Genomic DNA, 26962 nt, shown 5'->3' with positions numbered 1-26962 from the left:
CAACTTTACGGGAGTCCTTTTCCCTACTGAACTAAGCTTAGAGGCATTTTCTCCGGCATATATGGACTCTGAATTCAATGATTTTCGACCGACAATCGTTGCTCCAAGGTCAATGTCTTCGATTCAAATCAGGAAAAAATTAACTGTTCAAGTGGTGATCACGGGCAAAGTAGATCCAAATTTGGTTTCGGTAACAATGGTGGCACCATCTTTTACTACACATTCATTCTCCATGAATCAAAGGGTCCTCGACCTTGGAAATGACAAGGTGACGGCTTTGGGGAATTCAACGTATAACATTGAGTACACGACACCACGTTCTTATAATCTTGCGCCGGCAGGGTTTTATCTTTTATTTGTGGTTCATCAAGATATTCCTAGCCACGGCATTTGGGTCAAATTGCGGTGAAGGAAATGCGAAAGCTTCATTCAAAATAATCAAAATAAAGGCTTAGATTTGTTTCCGTCTGTATAGTTCGTATTATTCTTCTCAACGTGAAATAGTTGTTTTCTTATATTCAGCAATCTCTATTGATTGCTTTCATAGAATTAGGATACCATGTTTTTATAAACTTTGTCCTCTACAAAACAAGTGTATTTACAAAGTTTGATCAATAAAGGGGATTTGTTTTAATTAATATATTGCTTTTGTCTTCGCTTGCATTTTAACTTTAATTCTAACTTGTTAAGTAGTCATTATGGTTAAATTTATGTCTGGTTTCAAGCTAATTATTTCACAATTCAGACTAATTTGCGCAAAGAGGTGTAAAAGTTTATGATGCATACAAAATCTTTCTACAGTCTTAGCTCAAAATCATTCTAATTGATTTCGCCTAAATAAAGCAAATAATTCATTTTTTCACGACGCGTATTATTTGGTGTAGAGTACATTCAAGGCCATTCAAGGGCCAAACGGGCCATTGAAATAGCCAGTAGGACCATAATGCCTTAATTTCTATATGGAACTCCATATTTTCGTGCCCAGAACATGATTATTGCGGCTGTTTTCTGTTCTGTACATACTATAGCATTGGTTATGGCTTCAGGATTCTCCATGAAATTGTAGGCCTTTACACTAATAGCAATAGCAACCAAGACGAACCAAAATATTAATGCGGGGTTGGTTGTTTAGCTCTTGAGGAATCGAAGTTCACGGCACAAGTTGTTATTAAGGGCCTGCAAATTTGGCTTAATTTCCTCTTAGTAGTACCCATGAAGTAGATCAAGATTAGTAGTTGCCACCATAAACAGAATGACAGGCTCTCTATATTGTGTACGAGAAATGGAAACAGGGATATGGAATTCAGCATAATAATAGAAACCATTTGAAGTTATACAGGAAGAGCAGTGGCACATGCTGATGCCATCGTTGTGCCTTATAGACGATGGACCATCCGGCCATGGGTCACGCTGGCTGATCTAAGTCTATACTCAATACAGACTGAGGACCAGCCGACCTGATGCAGGGCATGCAAGCCTGCTTAATAACGGGGAAATACAAGAAAAGAGAAGGGCTGAAACGACAGAGCCATAAGGCAGAGACCAAATTGGATGACAAACTGAACGAAATTTGACCTAATGGGCAATATCTGACGAGATTCTGAGCCCAACTTAACGAAATTGGACTTAATGGCGGAACAGACGAGCTATTAATTCATTGGTATCCTGAAGCAGAAATGGACTAACTTAGCTAGTTTTTTGGGCCACTGGGCTCTCAAGGCGCCATAAGTCCATAGAAATTTTTTTAGCTTAATCGACGCAGCGGCGAGCCAGCAACATTTCCCGGATGAAACCGTCCGTTTGGCGCGAGGTCGGAGATGGAGGGTAGGAGGAGGAAAGGCTACGCGTGGGCAATCTCAGCTGGCCTCAACGCTGCGTTCGCTGCCATTTCAGCTAAATTCTTCTTATCTCCTGTAACATTCCGATTCCTCAATTTTTTCTTCTGCTCCGTTCACAGATCTCAATTTCGCTTGCTTCTCGTGTTCACGTTGACCTTTTTCTTTTGCTAAATTTTTCATGCAATTAATCTTAAATTTATTAATGAATTACCCATGATTTCTTACACGTGATCCCTTGGTTTAATGGTAATATTTGAGATGATAACTGATTGGATTTCTTAAAATTCACAGTTGGTTAGATATGGTTTGGTCATAATTTTCAATGTCATCATGTGGGGATGTTACGTTAACAGCTTGAAAGCTCTTTCATCTCTTCAAGCTACAGTCACGAATTTCGCTACTAATTTCCTCACTTCTGGCTTTGCCGGCTCCTTCTTGTTCGAGGAACCATTGTCGTTTCAGGTAAGCCAATGAACAGCAATTATGAATTGGTATTATCTTAACAACAATTTCATACATGAAAGAGGCTGCGCCGGTAAATTTAACAAGTAACAAGACCAAGATGAAGACTTCCATAGGATTAATCAATTGGTCTGCATTGCAATGATAGTTGTTTAAGACTGAGGATTAGTAAGAGGTTTATGTCTTTAACTGTAGGAGGACTTGATTAATTTGCAATAAACTTGTCAGCATTTGTGTATAATTGGATGTACTTTGCAAACAGAAGCATGGTAATGGGAAAATTTTCTTGCAGACTCTTGCTAGTTTGCTGGTTTTGGTGGGGAATGGAAGGTTCCTTTAGATGCCAAAAATCATTCTAGAAATCTTTGAAGTACATTCTTTCTAACATCCTAACTATGATTAGTTTTTTCAGGCCTTATCTTTGTTGAAGGAATGGCTTATTTGTAGGCTTTTATTTTGTGTTATGTAGCACAGCCCTTGTGTTTTGTGCTTTATGGTGCTTAAGAAGGCAAGTAAGAGGAGGAATTTACATGCAAGCTGTTTGATAAATATTTTCTAGAGTTTTGCTTTTGTGACTAGTTTTTCTGATATGGAATCAAAACGTTGATATTTTTCTGCTTAAACAATGCGCGGAAACGAAACAAGTACTCATGGTTTTAAGTGATTAACTCGGTTGACATGTGTATTCTGATCATGAGAGCTTTTTCAGTGGTTTGCAGGTGCTCTGTTCATTGTAATTGGTGTACTTATTCTCAGCAAGTCAAACGTAGAGAGGAAGGCAAACATGGATTAGAGTTTCTGTTAATGATGATGCATTTACGCTGCTTATTTTTGTAGTTATTAATCTCAGGCTTAGTTATGCTTTTTGGGTTCTTTTGTATGGAAGAACATTTGAAATTTGTTTTAGAAAAACTCTTTCCATCATCAACCACCAAGTTGTTGGTGCTACATGTTTCCTCTCCTCGCCCTTATGTTTTTCAACGACCGAAGAGATTCTTGCTGTTTTAGCATAAATCAGAATCAGTTGGATTTGCCATTTTCATCCTATACTTTTTTAATATATAAGTCAGTAATGAAGCAATGAACTAAGCTGGGGAGTTGTGATAGTCCCCGCATTTGGTTTCTTGTGTTTCCAACGTTGGTTTCAATGTTTAAGATCTTGGATCCTTAAGTCCATGTTGCTTGATGAGCCACCACACTTCATTGCAGGAAACATGAATATGGGGAGATAGCATGCAAGTTCATTGATATTGGGGACAGGACACTAGGGTGTCAAAGGTTACACTCTTTTCATTTAACTATTCAACAAAATTTCTGCATATCTGCTTGTGCTGAATTCAAATCGTGCCTATTGTTGTGGATCATGTCTATAACTCTTTCTAACCTGCCCTCTCGTGAAAGTTGAAGACGCGGAACCTCACTATCATTGTACTCGAATCATGAAAAACAATCCTTTGTTCTCTTCTCTGTTCAATATTAGTAGTAGCAATTGCACTTAAAGTAGCGTTTGCTATAAGAAAAAGGGAAGGACATTTTTTGTAATCTGTCTAATTAAATTATACTGTAATATGTGTTGTACAACATATCACTGTTATGTATAATTACAATGCAATTACAAAAGGATATAATATTATTACTGATATTTTGACCTTTTAATTGTATTACTTTATTAAAGATTTTTTGTAATGTTATAATTGAAATAAAAAATATTAAAATAAAATATAAAATATTTATAATTGAAATAAAAAATATTAAAATAAAAAATAATAGATTATAATAAGAAATGAAAATAAAATTTATGATATTTAAAATATGATATTATATAAAATTGATATTAAACAATACAAATATATTAAATTTATATTTTAATAAATAGAGATAATTTTAAAAATTAATAGTACATATTTATAAATTAAACGTTAAAATAATATTTTTTTTATATTTTAATTATTATTTTACTTATATACTAAATATTGTAATATTATATTTTTTGTAATCAGGTTATATTATAGAACATCAAATGTTATGTTATAACGACGAGACTGAAGAAGTGTGAGCTTAATGTGAGTAAACAAATGCCTGTTTTTTTCATAACATAATATGCTTTGATGACCTCTTAAATGCAATTCAGAAACTGAAACTGTTCTATAGTGTCTCACATTAATAACCCAGAGAGCGACCGTTGAAGGAATTGATATTTGCCATAAACTTATCCTGTTGCTGAAGTCATTGTGAGTGTATGTTAGACTCATGTAGAGTACCATAGTCACACACATTCTAGTCAAGGAGCATAGTAAAAACTAGCAATCATACCTCTCTTTTTAACCAAAGATACCCAAATTCGGATTATCATTTCTTCAACTTAATTATATAAAGAAGGAAAAACTAAAGGAGCTTTTTAGTGGAAGGTACGCTAATGCTTTGAAATCGTCAATGTTGAACCCATAACCAACGGGCCATTGGCAATCTGCCATCCGTCTTCCATCAAGGCAAGCCAATCCCCAAAAACTGTGATGGGGCACGACAGCGTTTCAGGGTCCTTTTCATTTTTCAATCAAACGGCTTAGGAGCAGGGGAGGGATCGTAGCGGCTGATCTGGGTTACTTTTGTGTTGATCTTTCTGCCCACCAGCTGAACTTCAGGACAGCGGAAAATCAATAGACCGAGAAAACGAAAGGAAAATGAAAACGTAGACTGAGACTGAGAGAGGCCAGACGGGGTTAAAAAAAAAAAAAAAAAACCCTTAGGACACAAAAAGTAAGGAAAAATTGGTTTGTCTTTCCTTCTTCCACTCTACTTTTTCATCTTCCAAAAAATTTAAGGTTTTGATTCCTACCTCTTTCCCCTCAGATTCTTCCGCCGGTGAGCTTCTTCTTCTTCTCTTCAATACCCACTTTTTTTTTTGGTGTGTTTGGTCATCGGTTTGGCTTTAAACCCATCCTAATTCTGCTTAGTTTTAGTGTTTTCTGCTTATGCCTCAGCTGGTTTTGCTTTATTTTTTATGGTTGGTGCGTTGCGGGAGCAAGGGAAGCTTGCTTTGACGGGCTTCATATTTTTCACTTCTAGGGTTGTAGGCTTGTTTTATGAAGTGGGTTCTTTAAATAACTGTGGAAGTGAATTTGGGACTTTTGATTCGTTAGCTTTCAGCTACTGATTGGATGGTTCTGGGGCTTTTGGTATTAGCTTAGGGTTGGAAAAAGTTGTTTGAGTGTTTTGAATTGTGGAAGAATTCGGTCTTTTTAAGCTGGTCGTATAAGATAATTACTGGTCCTTATTATTATGCACATTTATTCTAGTCTTGCCTGAAATTTTAGCTGTCATTTTTCACTGGAAATACATATTTGTGGTAGTAAAGTAGTACACTTGAAATATAGTGCGAAAATTCCGAGTGAATTGGATGCTTGAAGGATTGAATAATTGTTACTAGTATCTTGTTATTTACAGAATCTATATTCTGATCATGGAAAGTAAAATAAGTGAGGAAAAGGAAAGGTCGTGAGCTTACTTGTGTTGAATTTAGAGTCAAAATCGAACACTAATTGCAATAACTAAGGCCAGAGTTCGTTGTATGTGTTGATGTTATAGACAAGTGGCCTCTAGATATAAGGAGGGGAGATGTTTTTGCCTCTAAAGATTCTATTTTGGGGACCCTTCTGACTGATCAGTATGTTTGATAGGATGGATAGAGTCATAAGGCTGATTTGTTGAAGGCTATAAGCTTGTTGAAAACTAGGATATGAATATCATGGAACTGATAGATTTGTTCCTTAAAAGTTGAAGAATAATGGTTATTTAAACCTTTTTTTCCATGTTCTTGATGATGTATTTATGTATTAGTTCTTATTCAGGGAAGATCAACAACTTGAAGATGGGTTTCTGTGCTTCGTACACCTCTCTACGGTAAGTTCATAGCTTTTTCTATGGGATAATATCAGTTATTTTCTAATAATTGATGGAGGAATTCTTTGCTATGAATAACAAAATATGAGTTGTTCCCCCTTCCACATTTTGTGATATGCAGGATCTTCTGCTCCCAAAGTGATGTGATACTTATTTGATTGCACGCATACCACCCCAGAGCAGAGTTTTATAACTTTTTTGTCAACCGCAACAATTTCTTGGGGTCTGATGGATGATAGTGGGCATCGTGAAAATGGAAGACTCAAAACAGATCAGTATAGAACAGCTCAGGGTCAGGTATCGTAAGGCGTAACTTTTTTTTTTTTGCAGATTATAAATACTTGAAGTGATATAGAATGGCATAAATCATAAATAAATAATCTCCCCTCTGCGATCAATTTGTTCAATTTCAGCGTTTTTCTGGAAACTTCTGTCCATGATTATAACTTTTATGACCATTATTGTTGCAGTGGCTGATGCATCAGCCATCAATGAAGCAGGTAATGGCCATTATGGCTGAAAGAGATGCAGCTATTCAAGAAAGGAATTTAGCACTTTCTGAGAAGAAGGCAGCAATTGCTGAGAGAGATATGGCATTCTTGCAGCGAGATGCAGCAATTGCTGAGCGAAATAGTGCTATTGTGGAACGTGATAATGCCATAGCAAATCTTCAGTATCGAGAGAACTCATTGGCCACTGGTAACATGCCCTCTTGCCCACCAGGGTGCCAAATCTCACGTGGGGTGAAGCACGTGCAACATCCACAGCAAAATGTTCACCATCTGCCCCACATCAATGAAGCTCCTTACAACTCAAGGGAAATGCATTCAAGTGACACCCTACCATTTACGCCAGGTACCTCTGAAGCTGCAAAGTCAAAGCAGGGTAAACGAGGAAAGGAGGCCAAGGTAATTGCTTCTAGCAAGAAGGCTCCAAAGCCTCCGAAAAAGGTAAAACGAGAAAATGAAGACTTGAATAAGATTATGTTTGGCAAGTCACATGAGTGGAAGGGTGGACAAGATGTGGGTGGTGGAGGTGATGATCTCAACAAACAGCTAGTGGCAACAAAGTCTGACTGGAAAGGTCAGGATCTGGGATTGAATCAAGTTGTATTTGATGACTCGACCATGCCACCACCTGTTTGTTCTTGCACTGGAGTCCTAAGGCAGTGCTACAAATGGGGAAACGGGGGATGGCAATCTTCATGTTGCACAACCACCTTGTCAATGTATCCTTTGCCAGCAGTCCCCAACAAACGGCATACCCGGATTGGTGGCAGAAAGATGAGTGGAAGTGCTTTCAACAAGCTGCTTAGCAGGCTTGCAGCTGAAGGTCATGATTTGTCAAATTCTGTTGATCTTAAGGACCATTGGGCCAAACATGGGACAAACCGATACATCACAATCAAGTAGGTTGTTTAAGATATTGAATTGGATGGGTAATGAAGAAATAGAAAAGAGACATTTGATGCTCAATTGATCATGTGTTCGTCCTTAGTCATTTTAGCAATGGAGGAAAAATAAAGAATCTTGAAAATAACCATAGTGAGGATTATTAGGTGGGTAATGCCAACTTAATGTGGGGTTTACTTCAAATTGGCGCCTCTAATCTTTCTGTCCCTGCTGCTTCGATCCTCTATTAGCGTTTTATGAATTCATGTCTCTGCATTCAGTTCTAGTAAGGAGTGGCTGGTAGCTGAAGAGAGGATCAAGGATATGCCCCTTCCCTTTTCCTTTTCTTCACTTTCTTTGCCACATTCAGCCTTGGAAGCTCATGGGGGTTGTCCACTATGTCGCCTGTAACTCTACTTAATTGTAAGGAAATTGTACCTCAACATCTTGTTTGTACTTGAATGAAATTTCAATTTATAAGCTTAAGCTATTGTTATATCATCCATAGTATCAACTTGCAAGGGTATTTCATCTATATTTTATTACAAGTTATTGATAGTTTTGCTTGTGATTCGAAATCACCAAAACCAGCCTCAGCTGTTCATATAATGTTCTTCAGATGTCTGAAACCTTTAATTATCAATTTTAATGTTATTCAAAAATCTTTCGTAAACCCAAAATCAAAGATACCAGACACGAAGGAGCATTGCAAGATTAATTAAAAACTAAAATTCCTAGGAAACAAAGATCAAATCTTTGTCTTCCATGGTTTCAGTCTGTGTCAGATCACAAGATGTCATCATAACGAAAATCAGCCAGGGATAACTGATTTGGAAAATTTTCTCATCATACACAGTACTGTGACGAAACATTAAACATATTTAATTTCCCATCAAATTTTCAAAAGCCGAAAATAAGATGATTGAAACCAATAAAAGAAGAAAAAACAAAGAAAAAGAGAAACAAGCCTCAGACCGTCCTAGTTCATGAGTTTCAACATATTCATGCAGAAACCAAAAGAACTGCATTTCAGAGAGTCTCCATGATTTCATCATTGGCTTCAAGTCTACAACAATTTTAACAAAAAAAAATAATTAAACTTATAAATTCTGCGTCGGATTTCAAAGAATATCAGCACTTGAAGATAGAAATCAGCCAGGGATAACTGTATATTTCGTATATCTCTTCATCCGCAGCTAATAAACAGTAAGGAAATTCATAAACAAAGGAAAACAAGACAAAGAGGAGGCATCAGATCTTCCTATTCAAATACACGAATCATGATACTCGATTTAATATTCGAGTATTCAGCAATTCGAATATTTCATCATTTGGCCTCCGTTTTCACCTAAGCCCAATGCAATGAATAGAACAGAAAAAGAAAAAGAAACAGAATTTTTCTTCAAAAAACAACATTGGTGAGGTAAAAAAAGGAAGCTACTTGATTAGAAAACCCTAAAGACGAGTCAGAATGATGAAGAACGAAGACGCCGACCCTGCCAGTGTGAATTAGGGTTTCGGCAATGATGCTCCCGAATCCCGACCTCCTTTTATAATTCAATTTTTCGGTGTGTTTTGGGGATGAGAGTCTGATAAAATTACCCGAGGATCAATGAGAAAGGTCACGGAGAGAACATGGACCTTTAATCGGGGCTTAATAATTGGAGACTAACAAACTGGCCCAACACTGGTGGGAGGCTACTCTAACAAACCTTTTAGGTCCATTTTTTTTTAATGCGATCAATGTATATTTAAATTTTGTCCGGATTTAATCATTGTTTGTTTTGTATAGATTTAGTGTATTTAAGATTTTATTTTGAATTAATTAAAATCTTAATAAGGATTGATCTTGATTGACAATAAAATGAGCTTTTCTCTTTACTAGCTGGATTAATTAGTGCGAGTTTGGACTATAATTTTATGAACAAAAGCCAATTGAAAAAAAAAACTGTTTAATAAAATAATTTTTTAATACATAATTAAATGCTTGATAAAATAGTTTTTATTAGAATATAAATGTATATAAAAACTATAAATAGATGTGGACTATATAAAAAAAAAACTAGGTGTCAACAACCAATAATTAATTTTGAGGAATAAGGAGTGATATTAATTACTTTTAATCAATAAAGCATGTTAATCTAGATCTTGTTAGTAAGCGTTTATAAAATGCTCATAGGGAAACTATTTACTATTTTGAAATTTATTTTTCATTTGAATTCATTAAAAATTATTATATTTAATGTTAATCTCTCTGCGTTAAATCTCTCAAGTTCTCTAGATATTTATTTTGATCTATCATAACGCATGACGTCATTTTATCCGATCCATTTAAATAAGTTCCTTTTTAAGCAATTTCCTATTTTTCACAAAAAATCATATAAATATTATTACTTGAAATGCACCCAAAAAATGTTAGCATTTAAAATGGTGTAAGTAACACCTCCATTGTATGTGTTATAAGAATCTTAAAATGTATTATTTAAATTAAAAAATAAACAAATATTGGTTAGTATTTTACTAAATAAAAAAATCAATATTTTTGAAATGGAACTTATTAATTCAATCATGTAGTATTTGTTCATAAAAAAGTACTATTTTACCAATAATTAACTTTGAGAATGTTAAAGAGTGATATTAATTTTGTACTCAATAAAACATTTTATTGTACATCTTGCTAGTTGTATTTCTAAAATGCTCTTAGGGAAACTACTTTATATTTAAAAATTTATTTTTTATTTCAATTTATTAAAAACTATAATATTTAACATTAATCTCTTTGTATTAATTTATTTTGATTTATGACAATGTGCTACTCAAGTTATTTTTTTGGGTAATTTCCTATTTTTCCACAAAAAAAAGATAAGAAGTTACATTTAATCATGTAAAATTTATTAAAAAAAAAAAACCAATACAAGTTCGAATAGTTTAAAGAGCATTTGGTTAGAATTCAAAATCCCAAAGTTTAAAAATAATTGAATATAAATTTGTAACTTGCAAGAAACTCCAAAAAGAGTAATTTTCTTCTGTCCAATTACATGATTACAATTTATTTTTCTAAAAAAAAATATTTTTACAGATAAGAATTATGTTTTTATGGTATTATCATGATTGAAAAAATAAATAAAAAACCTCAAAAAAAGGAAACTTCCGTGTGGCGCCAACGTATTGGTCTACGCCCACGGGGAACCTTCGCAATTACCTTTCCATGTAATAAAAAAAAAAAATTAAATATTATAATCCAACTCACTAGAAAAATGGCGGAGATAAAGGAGAAATAATTGGGAAAACGCGTAGATAAAATATAAATTTCTTCTCTTTCCTCACGCGTTATTTTCTCACTGACAAGCAAAATCCAGGTTTGTCTTGTAGCGAAAGGGAGAGCTTTTGTCTTAACAAGAACTAAATTTCCGGCAATTCCCCTCCCTTCTCAAGTCTTTGGTTCAGACTTTTTGGACAGTGTAATCACCGCCACATTTGGCAAAAGCGTTGGTCAATCATTTTGGTTCACTTTGCATATTTGGCCTCGCATTTACCCCACAAAAACAACCTCTTGTTTCTCTGATTCATTGTACTGGACCAAGCTAGGGTTCTTTCACCAGGTATACATATATGGCCATACATGTTCTTTTCCTTTTTGGTTTCATTGTTAGATTTTGGGGTTTTGGATTTTGATTTAAATTCTGGGGTTTTTTTATTTTTTAGTTTGTGTGTGTAGCAGCTGGAGAAAGCTATGAAAGGAAATGGAGGGTATTAGTGAGAGTAGAAGTAATATGCAGAAGCTTCAATCACCACCTTCGAATTCAATCCCCAAACCACAAAGCAACATAGATATACCCATTTTCAATGCTTCTCAAATGGCTTCATCTTCTCCTCATACGCGTTTAAGTCCCGAGAACAATAACAACAAAAGACCCGGGATACCTCCTTCACACCCCAATTACCCTGCTGCTACATCGCCTTACTCACAGATCATTGGTTCTCGTTCCAATTCTCAACAAGGGGCACCGTCTCATTCCAGGTCTCTATCTCAACCCACATTCTTTTCCCTTGATAGCTTGCCTCCATGGAGTCCTCCCCCTTTTCGAGAGCCGTCTGTCGCGTCTCTGTCTGATCCTGCTTGTAATGATGTTTCTATGGAAGAAAGGGTTGTCAATTCTAATGTTAGGTCCTCACTTCCTTCACCTGTCGCTAGAGGGGTTAACGAGTTTCGTGTCGGTGAGAGTTCGAGTTTACCTCCGCGTAAAGGACATAGGCGGTCTAGCAGTGATGTTCCACTAGGATTTTCTGCTATGATTCAGTCTTCGCCTCAATTGCTTCCGATAGGGAGTCGTGGCGTGTTGGATAGGTCAGTTTCGGGTAGGGAGAGTTCTTCTGGTGTGGAGAAACCGATTCAGCTGGTGAAACGAGAATCAGAATGGAGCAAGGATGGGAGTAGTAATGTAGAAGGGACGAGTGAGAGGAAATCCGAGGGGGATGTTGCTGATGACTTGTTCAATGCGTACATGAATTTGGACAGTCTTGAGACGTTGAACTCTTCTGGAACTGAGGATAAGGATTTGGATAGCAGAGCTAGTGGCACAAAGACATATGGGGGTGAAAGTAGTGACAATGAAGTGGAGAGTAGAGTAAATGGACATCCAATTAGTATGCAGGGAATGAGTGCTGGTGCTTCAAATGAGAAGAGGGTCAAGAGGAGTGCTGGTGGAGATATTGCTCCCACTGCTCGGCATCATAGAAGTGTTTCAATGGATAGTTACATGGGAAGTCTGCAATTTGATGACGAATCATCAAAGATTCCTCCTGGTAGCTCAGCGGATGCAAATTCAGGCAAGTTCAACCTTGAGCTGGGGAGTAGTGAGTTCAGTGAAGCTGAGATGAAAAAGATCATGGAAAATGAGAAGCTTGCTGAGATTGCTTCTGTAGACCCAAAACGTGCCAAAAGGTGTTGCACATTGCTTCTTCTTCTTCTTCTTGCTTTTCATTTCTCTTTTTTTTATTGCTTGTGCTGTTGCATATCTGTTAAGATAATTGTACAAATTATTTAGTTAGAATTATTATGCAATACTATCTAGCTTTTTAGTGTTATGATATAATACTGTTACTTAGAGTTAGACAATGAGGATTAGCTTCTGTATATACCCTTATTTATCTATGTAATCATTCTCCATCTATTCATGATAGGATTTTGGCTAATCGTCAATCAGCTGCTCGTTCAAAGGAGCGGAAGATGCGGTACATTGCAGAATTAGAACACAAGGTGCAAACTCTGCAAACAGAGGCAACTACATTATCTGCACAGCTAACAATGTTACAGGTGGGTATAAATTTCTTATATCTGTACCCAATTATTAGACTTTTCTCTTTAATTATCCTGATTAGATACTGAGTTGCTCCTCACAATCTCTTCTTTGTTTGGTCTTCCTTGTTTAGAGAGATTCTGCTGGGCTTACTAGTCAGAACAATGAGTTGAAATTTCGCCTTCAGGCCATGGAGCAACAGGCCCAACTGAAAGATGGTAACATGACTGTTTTTACTATTTACATTTCCAGTCTATTTATTGAGAACGTGCTTGCATCTGCAATACATGTTGCTTGATCTGAATACCTGGTTGTTATGGCATTATTTGTTTAAATCTTTGCTATCATCTATTGGTTACTGAATGTCTTGACTTTCGCAATAAGTTGAACTATTTAGATGCATATAGGGTTATTTAAGACCTACAGACATCCAGAACTAATTGGAGATGAAGGAGGTGGAGGTTTATCAAACATAGGACACATAATGGCCCATTACTAATGGGCAAAGTAACAAGTTTTTCATATGGTATAGATATGGATTGGACAATGTGCAAGAGTGATTAAAACGGGCGTCAAACTTTTTAACCATCAACAACACATACAATTGATAACTCAATATTGTTTGAAAATGTTGAATCCCAAGATGTCCTATCCTATAGTGTGATGAATTTTTTGATGTGACAATGAGATTAAAAGAACAAAATGCGACCATGTAAGGCAAGCCATGATTACAGGAGTTGCGTAGATTTTAAAGAATGGCTACCATTGTTGTAATGATGATGATAGTATCATAAGAAAGCCTAAGGAAAGATTTTTGAAGACAATCAAATTGTTTTGATTTCTTCTTTTGATGTGTGGCTAGGTATTGATCTCTTTTCTTCATTTTGATTATTAGGGAACTATATATTCAAGTATGATTGCACTGGTTAATTTGGTCGCTTTTAATCTTCCTTTTCATTTTGCTAATGCAACTTAACAGTTAATCTAAAATTAACTTTTTAAATATCATGATTTTCGGTGTTGTATAGAATTATGCTAATGATACAGTTGTATTTGAGCTTAAACGTTGGTCTCCTTTCTGGGTTTAATGTGGCAGCACTAAACGAAGCATTAGCTGCAGAAGTCCAGCGACTGAAGGTTACTGCAGCAGAGCTCAGTGGGGAGGCTCATCTTTCAAGCTGCATGGCTCAGCAGCTTTCGCTTAATCATCCGATGTTCCAATTACAGCCTCAGCAACCTCAGCAGGTGAATGTTTATCAGATGCAGCAGCAACAGCAACAGCCACAGCACAGTCAGCATAACCAGTTGCAGACCCTGCAGCAACAGAATGATGACCCTACTGCAAATGAATCTAAGTGATGACTGGCTGAGTTAAACATCAGCTTCCATGCAGCTAGATTTTCGCATCAAGAACTGGATTAGAAATATCAGTGATCAAATAGAGGTTTCTATACCTATAAGATATATTTAAGAGGTTTCTACACCTATCAAATATATTTAAGAGGTTTCTACATCTATTAGATATATTTCTTCTAGTAAACTTTGACCATTATTTCGTTCATTGGGTGCATTTGTCATGCCAAGGCAGTGGAGAGTTGAAGCTGGAACTCGTCCCCTGTCGATTCATTTATCGTAGAGACAGAGACAACCTCAAAAGCATTGTCTATATATGATAGTTATATTTTGTTTTTTCTCTGCATGTAATGACTACATATGGCTACAAGCCTTGGAATATTATAATAATTTCAGAGATGTTATTAATTACTTGAATTTGATTCTTCTTCCCTCCTCCCCTCTCTTGCGACAATGATGGGTGATTGAGAAATGAACCCAATCTCCCAGGTTCCTTATGGTCAGTCAAACTCCACCTTGCCATTGCTGCCTAGCCTCTCATGGCTGCCTCTGTTGCACATAATTACATCCTTACCATCTCCAGGTTTTGGGCTTTCAGCCCAATGTCATCTGCTGGCTCGCTCTTTGGTAATATATTTATTTATTTATTAGTTGTTGAAGAGGATAATGGAAAGGCTAGGCGCGTTAGATTTGCGCTGGCGAAGGAGGAAACCCCCCCCCGATTCTTCGAAAAGAGAAAGAAGGGAAAATCTAAAGACAACGACTTCAAGCTAAATTAAAATGAAATGGAAAAAAAATAAAATCATGATTTTAAAATTAAAAAAAGTTTTTTTTTTAAAAAAAAAAAGAAGAAAGAGAAAAGTGAAAGAGCAACGAAATCTATCAACGAGTCTCTCTCCACAATTTATTTCCCCTTTATTAATAAAGAGTCCCTATTCTTGGAAACCCCAAACAACTCCTTTTTATCCTCTTTTCTTCGCTTAGAAAACATTTCGGTTTCCACTTCCCCCATTCTTGAGTTAGGGTTTTCGGTTCTGCCCTCCTTTCGCCTTTCAGGTTTAAACCCTAATCGCCCCGATCCCCCTCTTACTAGCCGTTATTCCCTCTTTCCCGCCAATTTTGACCTTCATCTGTGGCCGTTGATTGCCTCGTTTCAAATACGAGCCGTTAGATCGGTCCTCATTCGGCTCAACCTTTTTTTTGTGGTCAAAAGCTTTGACCGTTGTGTCCCCCGTGGTTGACCGAAATGTCGACGAACGAACCGGAGAAGAAGGTGGAGGAGGAGGGGGAAGAGAAGAAGAAAGGAGGAGAGCTCTTGTTCTGTGGCTCCACGTGTTGGGACATTGTTGGTCGCCGCAAAGGCGCAGTTGAAGGGAACTTGATTTCTCCCACACGCCTCCGCCCCCTCGTTGGCATTGACATCCGGTTCGTTGCCTCCGGTTGTGGTGAGTTTATAGCTTTTTGTTATGCACCTACTCATATACATTCAAAAGCTTTTGCTTTTTTTTTTAACTAATATTTCTTTTTATCGCAGCGTCCTGTCATTGCGTTGCATTGGATGTTGAAGGGCGATGCTACACGTGGGGTCGCAATGAGGCATGAAAGAGCTCAGCTTTTTAATGTTGTCTTTTTTTTTTTTAAATGCGTGTAGTTAATTTTTTTCTAATTTGGTTATTATTAGTTGATAGAACTTTAGCTTTTATGTATAGAAAGGGCAACTTGGTCATGGTGATACGATCCAGCGTGATAGGCCAACTGTTGTTTCAGAACTCTCAAAGTATATCTCTTTTTTCCTATCGGTTTTTTAAAATTAATCGTGTCTGTATATATTGAATCATCTGAAATTTGTTTAATTGCACTCTGTTGTATCTGTGTTGAAGGTATAAAATAATTAAAGCGGGAGGGGGGAGGAGTCATACAGTTGTAGTTGCTGAAGAGGGTAATTCCCTGGCCTTTGGTTGGAATAAACATGGACAGCTTGGTTCAGGTTCCACAAGAAATGGTAGGTGCAGTAGATTTGGATGAGTACTATATTATTGAAGTTGTGTGGTTGAGTTTCTTTGGTTGTTTTATTCTATTTGGTGGTTCTGATTGGTATTTGTAGATCTCCATGAATGCATTCTTCCATAGATAATGACATTTCGTATCATGTATTTACCAATTTCTTCTTTTTGTAGAAATTGAGTTATCTCCCGTCCGCTGTCTCGTGTCCCAAGTTACAAATACTGCCTGTGGAGCAGACTTTACCGTGTGGATATCATCTGTTGAAGGAGCTTCGATACTGTATGGTTTGTGGTTCTGTTTAGTTCTGTTTCTTGGTTTACTTTCATGGTTTGTACTCCATATTTTCATGCTTTTTCACTGATTTTCACACTTGTTTCTTGGTTTGTAGCACTGCAGGGCTTCCACAGTTTGGTCAGCTTGGCCATGGAACAGACAATGAGGTATGTGGGAAAGGTGATTTATCTTTGATGAGTCTTGTTGATATTTATGTTTCCAGAGCATCACTCACAGAGTTATGCTGCCTGAACATGATATCATTACCAAAAATTTCAGGCATGGTAACACAGGCTCTTGAGTTTGTTTTTGTCCCAGTTGAATTTATATTTTGGACGAAAATTGTTTGAGTAATTGTAGTGAAGGGTGCATAGTAGCATGGCCCCATTCAATACTGTTTTCAGATTATATCTTTAATGTTATATGTTGTTCTAAATCTCTGGATGGCCTTCTATAACTGAAATATCTTGATGCTTTGCCATTCATGTTATTAGTGTGTGTTGCCTAGTGATAGTGTTTGCTGCATTTGTGCATAGTTCTCTTTAATAAGAAGTGCATGCATATATTACCATCAGGAGACCTTTTGTAGTTGGTTTCCTTGCTCTCTAATTTCATGATGCTATCTTTTCCTTGGCCAAAATGCTTTTTGTGTTATCTACTGCCTGTTGTACTTTGTGCATTGTGACTAACATTATGTTTAAGTATTGTTTTCCTCTGTTTTATCTAACCAATATAAGCAGTCTTTGAGACTTTGACTAACCTAGTTGCTAGCCTAAGTAAATGTAGCATATATTGATTTGCTTTTCTAGCGAATGTTTACATGACACTTATGTGCTTGCAGTACAATACAAAGGATAGCTCAGTGCGGCTTGCTTATGAAGCTCAACCACGCCCCAGAGCTATAGCTACTCTTGCTGGGGAAACTATTGTCAAAGTTGCATGTGGGACAAACCATACAGGTTCATGATATGCCTGTTGTCTTTCATGTTCACCTGTTATCATCTAGTGTTGTTTTGCCTCTCCCTCCCCTGTTCTTCTTTTACTTAAACATTCTTCTCATAGTTTATGTTTCTAACTTGTGCATCCAGTTGCTGTGGATACGAATGGCTATGTTTACACGTAAGTTTACTGTTGATTAAATCTGGAAAGCTGTTAGATTTCCCTTTTATTATCCTTGTTCATAAATAATTGACAATATGTTGTGTGAATGTCTAGGTGGGGCTTTGGTGGTTATGGAAGGTTTGTGAAAATATTTACACTGCTGTTGACTACCGCATTGTTCAGTGTTTGATGCGTTTTTAGAAGGCTTAAATCCTTTATGCCTACTTATTTACTTTTTCCTTTTCTGAATCATGTATGTAATTCCTTTGTTACTGATATGCAGGCTTGGGCATAGAGAGCAGAAGGATGAGTGGGCTCCTCGTCGTGTTGAAATATTCCAGAAGCACAATGTTCTACCTCCTGAGGCAATTGTTTCAGCTGGTTCTGTAAATTCGGCATGTACTGCAGGTATTGTTTGTCCTGTAATTTGTGTCTGGAAGCTAATAGTCTGGTTGAAAATCTCTCTGTTAATAGGAAAGGTTAAAGTTTTTTCATTTGTTATGAAGGGTGAAGTGGGGATTAAGGGGAAAGGTGAGGTGGCTGCTCTTTTATAAATTTCAAGGGGAATGAAGTTTTGTAGAATTAGGGGGATCACAAGGACACTCTAGGTTATCATTCCTTCAATAAGCATTGTTTAACTCCTAAGCTAAAGTCTACAGAAGTATGAACACATGGGTAGCCCACCTTGTATTTCAAGAAATGAGGCTAGGCTCCTGAAAACTCTTAGATCAATATAAAATTGATCAGATTGAAGTACCTTTAGTGTGCTTCATCGCAGAAAATTGCAATTCTACCTCTAATGTTGCAACCCTCTAAGTTTAATATCTGCTGTCTGTACTTGTTCTTGGCTTAATTTTTTGTTGAAATCAATGTTCATTTTTATTATTGTGTTTTGTTTGTTTTCCAGGTGGTGGACAGTTATATATGTGGGGCAAAATAAAGACTACTGGTGATGACTGGATGTATCCTAAACCTCTCATGGATTTAAGGTTTGTCTCTACGCCATGGTTATATCATACTTTTATCCTAACAATAATTGTTTCTACTGACATCATGATGAGTGGCTGATTTTGCTTTTGGTTTGGATGTCTCAGGATTATTTTACTTTCTGATTTTGGTTGCTGTATTTTTCCTCCCTTTCAATGGAGCATTCCACCCTGTTTTGTATAGTCATAATCATCAAGCTTTGCATGAAGGTTTCTGATAATCTAGTGTTAGGGTAGCTTAGCTGAGAAGCTTCTGTTATTTGGTTGCATTATCTTGTATGGGGTATTAGATTGCCTTCATTGTTCTGTTATTTTATGCTGTTTATTTTTTTGTGCTTTTTTTGAAGTTTTATGGTATCTCGAGTTAAAGTCAATTAAACTTCATGCTCCTGGTATTAGTTTTCTTATAATCTACTGTTAGGGTAGCTTAGTGTAGAAGCTTCTGTTCTTGGTTGCACTATATTCTATGCTTTTTAAGCGTATTAGATTGCCTTAGTTGTACTGTTATTTTATGCCGTTTATTTTGATTTGGTGCTTTGCTTGAAGTTCTATGGTATATTGAGTTTAAGTCTATTAAACTTCACACTACTGGTTTAAGTCAGTGACACATATTGTCTAAGACACATTTGTCTGTCCCTTTTCTTTCTAGTGGTTGGCATTTACGTTGCATGGATTCTGGCAATATGCACCATTTTGTTGGTGCAGATTCCTCCTGCATAAGCTGGGGCCATGCTCAGTATGGAGAGTTGGGATATGGTCCGAATGGACAAAAGTATGTGTTCTTATTTATCATAACAGCTTTGAGTTTTTTTGTTTTTCTGAGTCTGTCTTTTCTATGGTTTACACTTAACCTTGTATCTTGTTTTAAGGTCTTCAGCAGTTCCCAAAAAGGTAGACATTTTGGAGGGCATGCATGTTATCAGGTGGATATAAATTTAACAGTTTAGTCGTGCACCTATAATACTATGTGCTGTGAATTTTATGTGGAAGGGAAGGTACTGACGAGTGTTTTTGTGTGTCTCTTTGTAGTGTTGCATGTGGTATGGGCCATTCAATTGTCATTGTTGATAGAACAGATGTTGGTGACAGACTTGATCAGGTAAATTTGTAAAGTTACTAAATAGTTTTCACTTCTCTTTATATTAGAGATCAAGTGTCTTCTTTACACTTGATGGTGTACCTTCCGAAATGTATGGTTTTTATGCCAACCACCCAGGAATTGAGCAATATATTTGTGATAAAATCCTTGCTTTGGGTGACTTTATAAATACTTCTAAAAGTTTTGAAGGGCTTAGTTTTTAATTTTATGGACATGAATATTGCTGCAAGCTATTAGTGGTATTAGTCTCAAGAGTCATCTTTCCCACTTTTTGATCATGACTACCAGCTTATCTTGCTGAACCTTTAATTTCTAGTTTGAACCAGGGAGATGTTTTTGTTGCTCGCTACTGACAGCATTGATGTAGTTTGATGTCTTGCACTTGCTGCTGGTTTTTTGCTAATTTTGAGATATTGAAATATAAAGGCTCATGTCTAAATTATTTATGTTTTTTCACAGCTGGATATATATGACGGTAAAACTTCTGGTGAAGGTATGTGTTGAGGATTATTGTGTCTCCATCTTTGTCTCTTTGCAATTGTCAACTAATTGGGGTTATAGTGAGTGACCACTAACATTGTTGTCGTCCAGTTGACAATTACTGAATTTGAAGTAATGGGACACTGAATTATAAATTACTCTTCCTGCAGGGACTGAGTTACCAGATGCCAAAACTCCAGTTTCTAAGCCAAACAATAAAAAACCTGCCAGTAAAACTCCCAATGACTCAAAGAAGAGGAAGAAGCCAAAAGATTCGTCTGACTCAGAGGAAGAAGAAGAAGAAGAAGAGAATAGCGATGTTGGGAGTGATAGCAGTGGAGAACAGGTCAATGGTAAGGTTTCTGGCAGTGGTCGAGGTAAGGGTGCTAAGAAGTCCACTTCAGGGGGAAAAGGCACTGGTCGTGGACGAGGTCGCCCTCCTGCAAACAAAAGTTCGCAGTCCTCTCAAGTAAAAACAGGTAAGAGAGGACGGCCCCGGAAGTCATAACTGTTACACATTCGCAGTCCGATGGGAAATTTTGTTCTCTCACTGTAGAGGAGTGTGCTTCTTTATACATTGGCCACTTTATTTGCATTTTTCCAACAAGAATTGTTTTAATATTATTGCTGTTGAGGCCCTCAAGTCCTCAACTCGTGATCACCTGATGAAACGAATACTCCTGAAGTAACAGTTAAATTGTTTTCTTTTCTTTCCGATGATTGGTGAAGAGCAGTGAGAATATATTTTTGTTCCTTGAAAGGCAGCTTGCATCCTTTTGTTGAAGTGAAGTTCTTACTTGTTTTCTTGTTTATTATTTGGTATGTTACTCCCTCAGCGCTAAACCGCAAAAATCATATTGAAATTAAGAACATTTAATTTTTCGTACCAAGAGAACTGAAGAATTATAACTTGCATCGGCATTTGCCTTAATGTAAAGGACATGAACAAACTGTTGATAAAATGCTCCGAGCTAGGAGCAAAACAGCAAATGAAATCTAGGAGTAAACTACCTTAGGAATTTCTGATCAATTAACCTCAGCAAAGATCATTTTTCCTGGACATGGTAAGGTCTGGATTCACATCGAGGTCCAAGTCCTCCTTAATCATCCCATCAGGCATTTCCCAATGAAATTTGTAAAGAAGCTTAGCAAGCGCGAGCTCCACCACTACAGTTCCCATGGTAATTCCAGGGCAACGTCTTCGACCAGCATCAAATGAGATCCATTCAAAGTCCAGTCCCCTATAGTCAATGGAACTACCAAGAAATCTCTCCGGATAGAAGCTTTCCGGATTTTCCCAAACTTCGGGCTCTCTTCCGATTGCCGATGCACTCACGTAAACTAGAGGTTTAGCTGGAATCTCATAGTTCCCAATGTTGCACTTTCGAATTGTTTCTCGTGGGATTAGCAATGGAACTACCGGTTGTAATCTAAAGGTTTCTTTCACCACTGCTTTGAGATAAACAAGACTTTGGACATCATTTTCATCCGCAAAACCTTTCTTCCCGAACAAATTTCTGACTTCTTCTTGAGCTCTCTTCATTGATCTGGGGTTCTTCATTAAAAAGGTCATGACCCTAACTATTGCAACAGAACTTGTATCCCTTCCGGCGAGAAATACATTCTGCACAGAAAAAGTAACAGATTAGCGAACAGGAGGATTGAGATTCTACCGAGAATAATCTAGAAAAGATTTAATAATCAAAGCAAACTTTTGTTATAGAAGTTGACCATGAGTAAGGCTTTGACGTAATCAAAAGTGAGATCAACCGTAGTTTCACCATCCTTCTGAAGAAACTACTAGGGTTGGCCTAAAACCAAGTCGCAACATCACGAGAGGACCATATTTCTTGGAAAGCTCACAATAGTAGACATGAGGGGCTGAGCTATCAATTTGGTGTAAGTTACCGATCAAGGGAAGGCCTCGTGGACCTGGTGGCAGAGGAGTATTTTCATAGTCCTTTTCTTGTTTTCGGATGAGAAAGAAGAGGAAGAGAGAGAGGGCTAGAAGGAAATTCAACACCATGATTGAACCCTGCGATTGCACCAGGGAATTCAAACAATGAACATTGCTACTCTTACATAGAGGAGCAATGTTCATTTTAGAAGAAAACCGAAGCTAATTGATATTGATTTTGTTGTATGAATCAAACAATTATTAACGTAAACGAAAAGCAAAGAAGAAAACATCAAGACAACGTGATTATTATATAGTCAGAATGAACTCTTCTTATTGATTTTATCTTTATCTTGTTACTTGCATGTCTTTGTCCTAGAGTCGGGCTATAGAAAATTCCCTACTCATCATGACTAATTTGGCTATCCTTCTCTTTGATCGATGGAGTAGGAAAAAAATGATACCACTACTAAAGATAGAAGAGTAGCATTCGCTCCATACATGAACCCTCTTGATTCGTCGTAGACCGTAGAATGTTGTTTTTTCCCCGCGATGAAGCGATTGAGATCGGAGACACGACAGATCAGGACTCGCCCCATGCATCGGCCAAGGGATACGGCATACGGCCACGAACCATCAACGATGGAACAAAGGGTTCAGTTTGGGTCCAGTAGCTCGTGTGATTCATGTCCTAATTTTAGGATCAGATATAACCAACCAATGCAAATAAAAAGCTAACCAACCAATGAGATATAAATATCATGGCCCAAACCATTGAATTATCGTGATTTTACTTATATTTATTGTCTTTTCTATTTTTTGACCAACACAGTCTTAATTAAAAAATATAAGTAAGACGTCGCATGTAGTATTATAATTAATATTTTCTTTAATATCCTAGTTAGTGACATGAGAGCTGGTTAAAGAGTAATTAATCGCAAACAATTTAATTTGACTAAGTTAGTAGTATTATATAATAATAAAAAAGTTAAAATTGAAAATGAGGTTTGTCTATGATGAATTTGGATAACACATCTTTTTTTTTTTTTAGCTTTCTTGCTAGTTGCAATCTATCTTTTGGGTTTCATGGTTTCTTCTAACATGTTGCTTTCATTTTGAAGGCAACTTCATGTATGATGATTTTCTGTTTTCTTAGACAAATAAAATTGCAACAAAAGAGATATAGAGATAAATTTAGTTGATTATTATATCCCTTTTTCTCGAAGCTTGAATGGAGCTTCAAGCCAATAAGTGAATGTGTCTACTTATTGATTGAAAGATTCAAAGAATTATGGAAAAAAAAATGAATTGATCATTCAATTAGAGCATCATGGATTACTTGAAAGAAAGTCAAATTAGACAAAGGTTAATTTAATTAAGGATCAGTAGATTATATTTCTTGAAGCAAAGAAACTTAAAAGATACATTAACATACACGAATTTACTATACCAAATACATAATATAAAATGTTTTTCGCACTTAAGCTACTAGCATAACATTTCATGCGTTAAACGTTAACCTTGCTGGCCACAAGGCAAAGAGCACTTTTTTGTGGACAGTAATACCAGGTACTACCTCAAAGTCTAAGTCTTCCTTGTTCATACCGGTCGGCATTTCCCAATCAAATTTGGAAAGAAGATTAGAGCATTCCTTGTTCATACTACTAGTATAATATGTGGTTTTCATCTTAATATAATCTTGTGGAGGACGTTGTGGTTAAGATCGATCCCTTCGTGAAGAAAGTTGGAAGCAGAGCGTTTCTCACTCGCCCGATGCATGGGCTATGCCTAAGGCCACGACCCATCAACGATAGACAAAGGCTTCAGTTTGGGTTCAATAGCTCATCTGATCATGTCCCAATTTTAGGATGAGATTGTTCGGAAAAAAAACTAGCCCACGTTCTACTACATTATGGGGCTCGACTCTGGACCGTCATGGCTCAAAACTTTGAATCATCCTAATTTTATTTATATTTATTTGGCCACGACAATATAATGATTAATCTCTGCCAAACCTTACATTGCAATTATTCGGAGTCCTTTTACCTCACAGAGCAGTATTGTCTCACTATCTAGGTCCTTGTCAACTTTTGATGATTAAGCATTAAATTAAGATAAGAAATACACTTGGATTAAACATATTTAAATTGATGATCTCCTGATAGATTATATATTATGAAATTAATACGATGGAGAATTTGGATGTGAACACGTTTTAAGCAAACAGGTTGAAATTGATAATCACCTGACAGAAAATATATACTATGAAATTAATTAGATGGAGAACTTGGATATGAGCATGTTTTAAGTAAGTCGTCTTCGATTATGACTGATATATAGTGCTCTAGCACGTCCAAATTGAATTATTGAGAACTTTTAAAATAAAAATATTAAGCATAACCGACTTAATTATAATTAGTAACCTCCTGGGTTATCATGATTCAAGCTTTTGCTGTACATTAAACTATTTGGAAGCAGGAAAATAAGTTTGCTGTTGTTTTTGTCTATTGCCATTCAAATGATGTTTGCTATGATGAATCATGGGGACACAGTTTTTCATTCTTTTTTTGAAAGACAAAAACTCTACTAATTCAACAATCAGGGAATATATAGAGTTCCCCGAAAATTACAACCAGAAGTCTGCAAAATGGGTGCTCTGAAAAAGCAGCGACCCACATGTAGAACAAAATAAAAACAGGAGATTCCGACAATCACAAAATTAACAAGAATCCCAAAACCAAAAAAAGAAGGATAAATTTAGACTAAAATTAACTTAGTTAAGAATTATTAGATTCTACTTTTGAAACGAAGACAAATTAAAAGGTATATTATCATATATGAATTTATTATAACACAAACACAATATAGAATGTTGTTAACACTCCAAACCAAAGCAAGCTAGCAGCAAACTAAGTTGATTACCAGCATAACCTTACATGCATTACATATTAATCGTGCTGGCCACAAGGCATAGAGCATTTTTTTTGTGTACAACGATACCGGGTATCACATCGAAGTCTAAGTCTCCCATGTTTTTCCCGGCCGGCATTTCCCAGTTAAATTTGTAAAGAAGATTAGCAAGGGCAAGCTCCACAGTCATAACTGCCATATGTATTCCGGGACAACCCCTTCTACCGGCACCAAAAGGTATGAGCTCAAAGTCTAATCCTTTATAGTCAATAGAGCTGCCAATGAATCTCTCTGGATAGAACTCCTCTGGGTTTTCCCAAGCTTCAGGGTCTCTTCCAACTGCCCATGCATTCACGTGAACTAAAGTTTTGGAAGGTATTTCATATTCACCAATATTGCACTTTCGCTTTGTTTCTCGTGGCAATAACAATGGAGTTACCGGTTGCAATCTGAATGTCTCTTTTATCACAGCTTTAAGATAAATTAAACCTTGAATGTCATCTTGATTTACAAAACTTGTTTTTCCTATCAAGCTTCTGACTTCCTCTTGAACTTTCTTCAAACATCTAGGATTTCTTATTAGGAATGTCATGACCCAAATCACAGTGGCAGCACTAGTATCTGTTCCCGCGATAAACACATTCTGCATAAAAGAAGAAAAAAGGACATGAGGCAATTATATAAATATATATATATATATATATTCTGAAGGTATTGAAGCAATAATATTAATAATGATAATGCTTAATATTATAGTTAAAGTAAAGTTTTAAGAGAGGATGACCATTAGCACAGCTTTTATGTGGATCTTTCGAAATTTGTAGTAAAACGTCGATTATATCATCTTGCTCAAATTTTGATATATTTGGATCAAGATGTTCATCAATTGCTCAAATTTTGATATATTTGGATCAAGATGTTCATCAATAACTTCTTGATAGAAGATATCAAATTCTTTAAAAAATTTTTCAAGTCGATCGAGTAATCCAGAGAGTCTATCTACCCAACCCATGAAAGGAAAATAATCAGAAAAAAAGTAGGTCGCGATCATGGCTTGGCTTTCATTAAGTAACCCATGAAATCTGCTTCTTTTTGTTCCTTCTTCTTCATACCTCTTGCCAAATCCTACTCTACAAATTATTGTAGAGGTAAGACATATCATTGCCTCACTCAAATTGACAAGCTTAGAATCAACAGATAATTTGGATATTTTTGTAATCAGACGAGCAACTTCATCTTCTTGGATAAGACGATAGAGTTGTACCCTGTTAGAGTTTAAGAGATGAATGACACATATTTTCCTGATCTTCCTCCAATAATTATTATATGGAGTAAAAGCGAAATCTAAGTTGTTATAAGATAACTTTTGCGTCCCATGTAAAATAGGCCTACTGCAGAAGTCGAGGTCATGGGTTTTCATAACCTCTTTAGCCATTTTTGCTGAAGAAACAACCAGGGCTGGCCTAAATCCAAGTCGTAGGGACATGAGAGGGCCATACTTTTGAGAGAGTTTCCAAAGAAAAATATGATGGGCTGAGTTATCAAGCATCAGCAGGTGTAAATGACCGATCAAGGGCAGACCTGGCGGGCTAGGGGGAAGAAGAATATTGCCATTGTTTCTATGTTTTAGGAGAAAGAATAGGAAGAGGCTGGGGACGGCCAGGACAAAGAACAACAACACTACCATTGCGATCTGCTCAATCGATGGAGCAACTTGTGAAAATTGAGTGCAAGAGTCCCTTTATATAGCCTAATTAACCCACTGAGAAAACAAAAATTAGCTGACACTTCTAATAAAAAAATTTTAATAGTAATTAATAATGAGATTCATGGATGACGTTATCCTGCCAATGTATCTAAGTACTGTTCAGAACGCTATTCTCGCGTAGTTGGATTGCTTCTCTTTTTGGTGCCTAGCTAATTATAGGAAGGGATAAATAGTTGAAAATTGTTTCTTTTTTATGGGAT

At 36.6% G+C, this 26962-nt stretch overlaps 5 protein-coding genes, 4 non-coding genes and 1 pseudogene across 15 annotated transcripts; 4 read left to right on the top strand and 6 right to left on the bottom strand.

The window, feature by feature from the left end:
- Positions 1-1716: 1716 nt before the first annotated feature.
- On the top strand, positions 1717-3422 carry LOC110416702 (cell growth defect protein). 2 transcript variants are annotated; one of them, XM_021428752.2, is made up of 3 exons: positions 1717-1913; positions 2130-2300; positions 3020-3422. In XM_021428752.2, exons 1-3 carry the CDS (start codon positions 1818-1820, stop codon positions 3035-3037), a joined length of 285 nt encoding a protein of 94 aa, XP_021284427.1. In that variant the 5' UTR covers positions 1717-1817; the 3' UTR covers positions 3038-3422. The 2 variants fall into 2 exon arrangements, with proteins under 2 accessions (XP_021284427.1, XP_021284426.1); XM_021428751.2 differs by having other exon boundaries at positions 1730-1913; positions 3010-3422.
- Positions 3423-4706: 1284 nt separating this feature from the next.
- BPC6 (basic pentacysteine 6) lies at positions 4707-8092 on the top strand. Of its 4 annotated transcripts, none has more exons than XM_089783643.1 (4): positions 4707-5162; positions 6138-6200; positions 6322-6497; positions 6701-8092. In XM_089783643.1, exons 3-4 carry the CDS (start codon positions 6429-6431, stop codon positions 7610-7612), a joined length of 981 nt encoding a protein of 326 aa, XP_089639769.1. In that variant the 5' UTR covers positions 4707-5162; positions 6138-6200; positions 6322-6428; the 3' UTR covers positions 7613-8092. The 4 variants fall into 4 exon arrangements, with proteins under 4 accessions (XP_089639769.1, XP_021284719.1, XP_021284717.1 ...); XM_021429044.1 differs by having other exon boundaries at positions 4710-5057; positions 6149-6200; positions 6671-8092; XM_021429042.1 differs by having other exon boundaries at positions 4710-5162; positions 6149-6200; positions 6671-8092.
- Positions 8093-8365: 273 nt separating this feature from the next.
- On the bottom strand, positions 8366-8449 carry LOC149527210 (small nucleolar RNA R38). Its single transcript, XR_016351283.1, has one exon. It is a non-coding gene; the product is annotated as a small nucleolar RNA R38 (small nucleolar RNA).
- Positions 8450-8557: 108 nt separating this feature from the next.
- LOC149527209 (small nucleolar RNA snoR20a) lies at positions 8558-8650 on the bottom strand. The gene has a single exon (XR_016351290.1). It is a non-coding gene; the product is annotated as a small nucleolar RNA snoR20a (small nucleolar RNA).
- Positions 8651-8698: 48 nt separating this feature from the next.
- On the bottom strand, positions 8699-8789 carry LOC149527208 (small nucleolar RNA R38). The gene has a single exon (XR_016351284.1). It is a non-coding gene; the product is annotated as a small nucleolar RNA R38 (small nucleolar RNA).
- A 50-nt stretch (positions 8790-8839) lies between these two features.
- LOC149527207 (small nucleolar RNA snoR64a) lies at positions 8840-8915 on the bottom strand. The gene has a single exon (XR_016351270.1). It is a non-coding gene; the product is annotated as a small nucleolar RNA snoR64a (small nucleolar RNA).
- Positions 8916-10919: 2004 nt separating this feature from the next.
- LOC110416125 (bZIP transcription factor 29-like) lies at positions 10920-14661 on the top strand. Of its 3 annotated transcripts, none has more exons than XM_021427977.2 (5): positions 10920-11193; positions 11310-12536; positions 12776-12908; positions 13025-13109; positions 13988-14661. In XM_021427977.2, the coding sequence occupies exons 2-5, from the start codon at positions 11335-11337 to the stop codon at positions 14248-14250; spliced, it is 1683 nt and encodes a 560-aa protein (XP_021283652.1). In that variant the 5' UTR covers positions 10920-11193; positions 11310-11334; the 3' UTR covers positions 14251-14661. The 3 variants fall into 3 exon arrangements, with proteins under 3 accessions (XP_021283652.1, XP_021283650.1, XP_021283651.1); XM_021427975.2 differs by having other exon boundaries at positions 11297-12536; XM_021427976.2 differs by having other exon boundaries at positions 10920-12536.
- A 510-nt stretch (positions 14662-15171) lies between these two features.
- On the top strand, positions 15172-20947 carry LOC110416126 (Regulator of chromosome condensation (RCC1) family protein). Its single transcript, XM_021427978.2, has 16 exons — positions 15172-15689; positions 15779-15840; positions 15954-16021; positions 16125-16246; positions 16422-16527; positions 16637-16688; positions 17363-17480; positions 17610-17640; positions 17737-17760; positions 17906-18030; positions 18530-18611; positions 19258-19380; positions 19478-19531; positions 19638-19707; positions 20167-20200; positions 20358-20947. Exons 1-16 carry the CDS (start codon positions 15491-15493, stop codon positions 20693-20695), a joined length of 1608 nt encoding a protein of 535 aa, XP_021283653.1. The 5' UTR covers positions 15172-15490; the 3' UTR covers positions 20696-20947.
- Positions 20948-21223: 276 nt separating this feature from the next.
- On the bottom strand, positions 21224-22683 carry LOC110416538 (cytochrome P450 71D10-like). The gene is made up of 4 exons (XM_089783572.1): positions 22549-22683; positions 21977-22222; positions 21919-21945; positions 21224-21811 (listed from the first exon to the last, which is right to left on the bottom strand). Exons 1-4 carry the CDS (start codon positions 22681-22683, stop codon positions 21224-21226), a joined length of 996 nt encoding a protein of 331 aa, XP_089639698.1.
- A 2342-nt stretch (positions 22684-25025) lies between these two features.
- Positions 25026-26873, bottom strand: LOC110416285 (5-OH-xanthotoxin synthase-like; annotated as a pseudogene).
- Between the last annotated feature and the right edge of the window lie 89 nt (positions 26874-26962).

This window comes from Theobroma umbraticum, unplaced genomic scaffold (assembly GCF_002168275.2).
Source record: "Theobroma umbraticum cultivar Fairchild unplaced genomic scaffold, ASM216827v3 scaffold_51.0, whole genome shotgun sequence".
NCBI lineage: Eukaryota > Viridiplantae > Streptophyta > Magnoliopsida > Malvales > Malvaceae > Theobroma > Theobroma umbraticum.
Note: the sequence above shows the minus strand (reverse complement) of the source record. Positions and strands in the feature narration are given on the sequence as shown.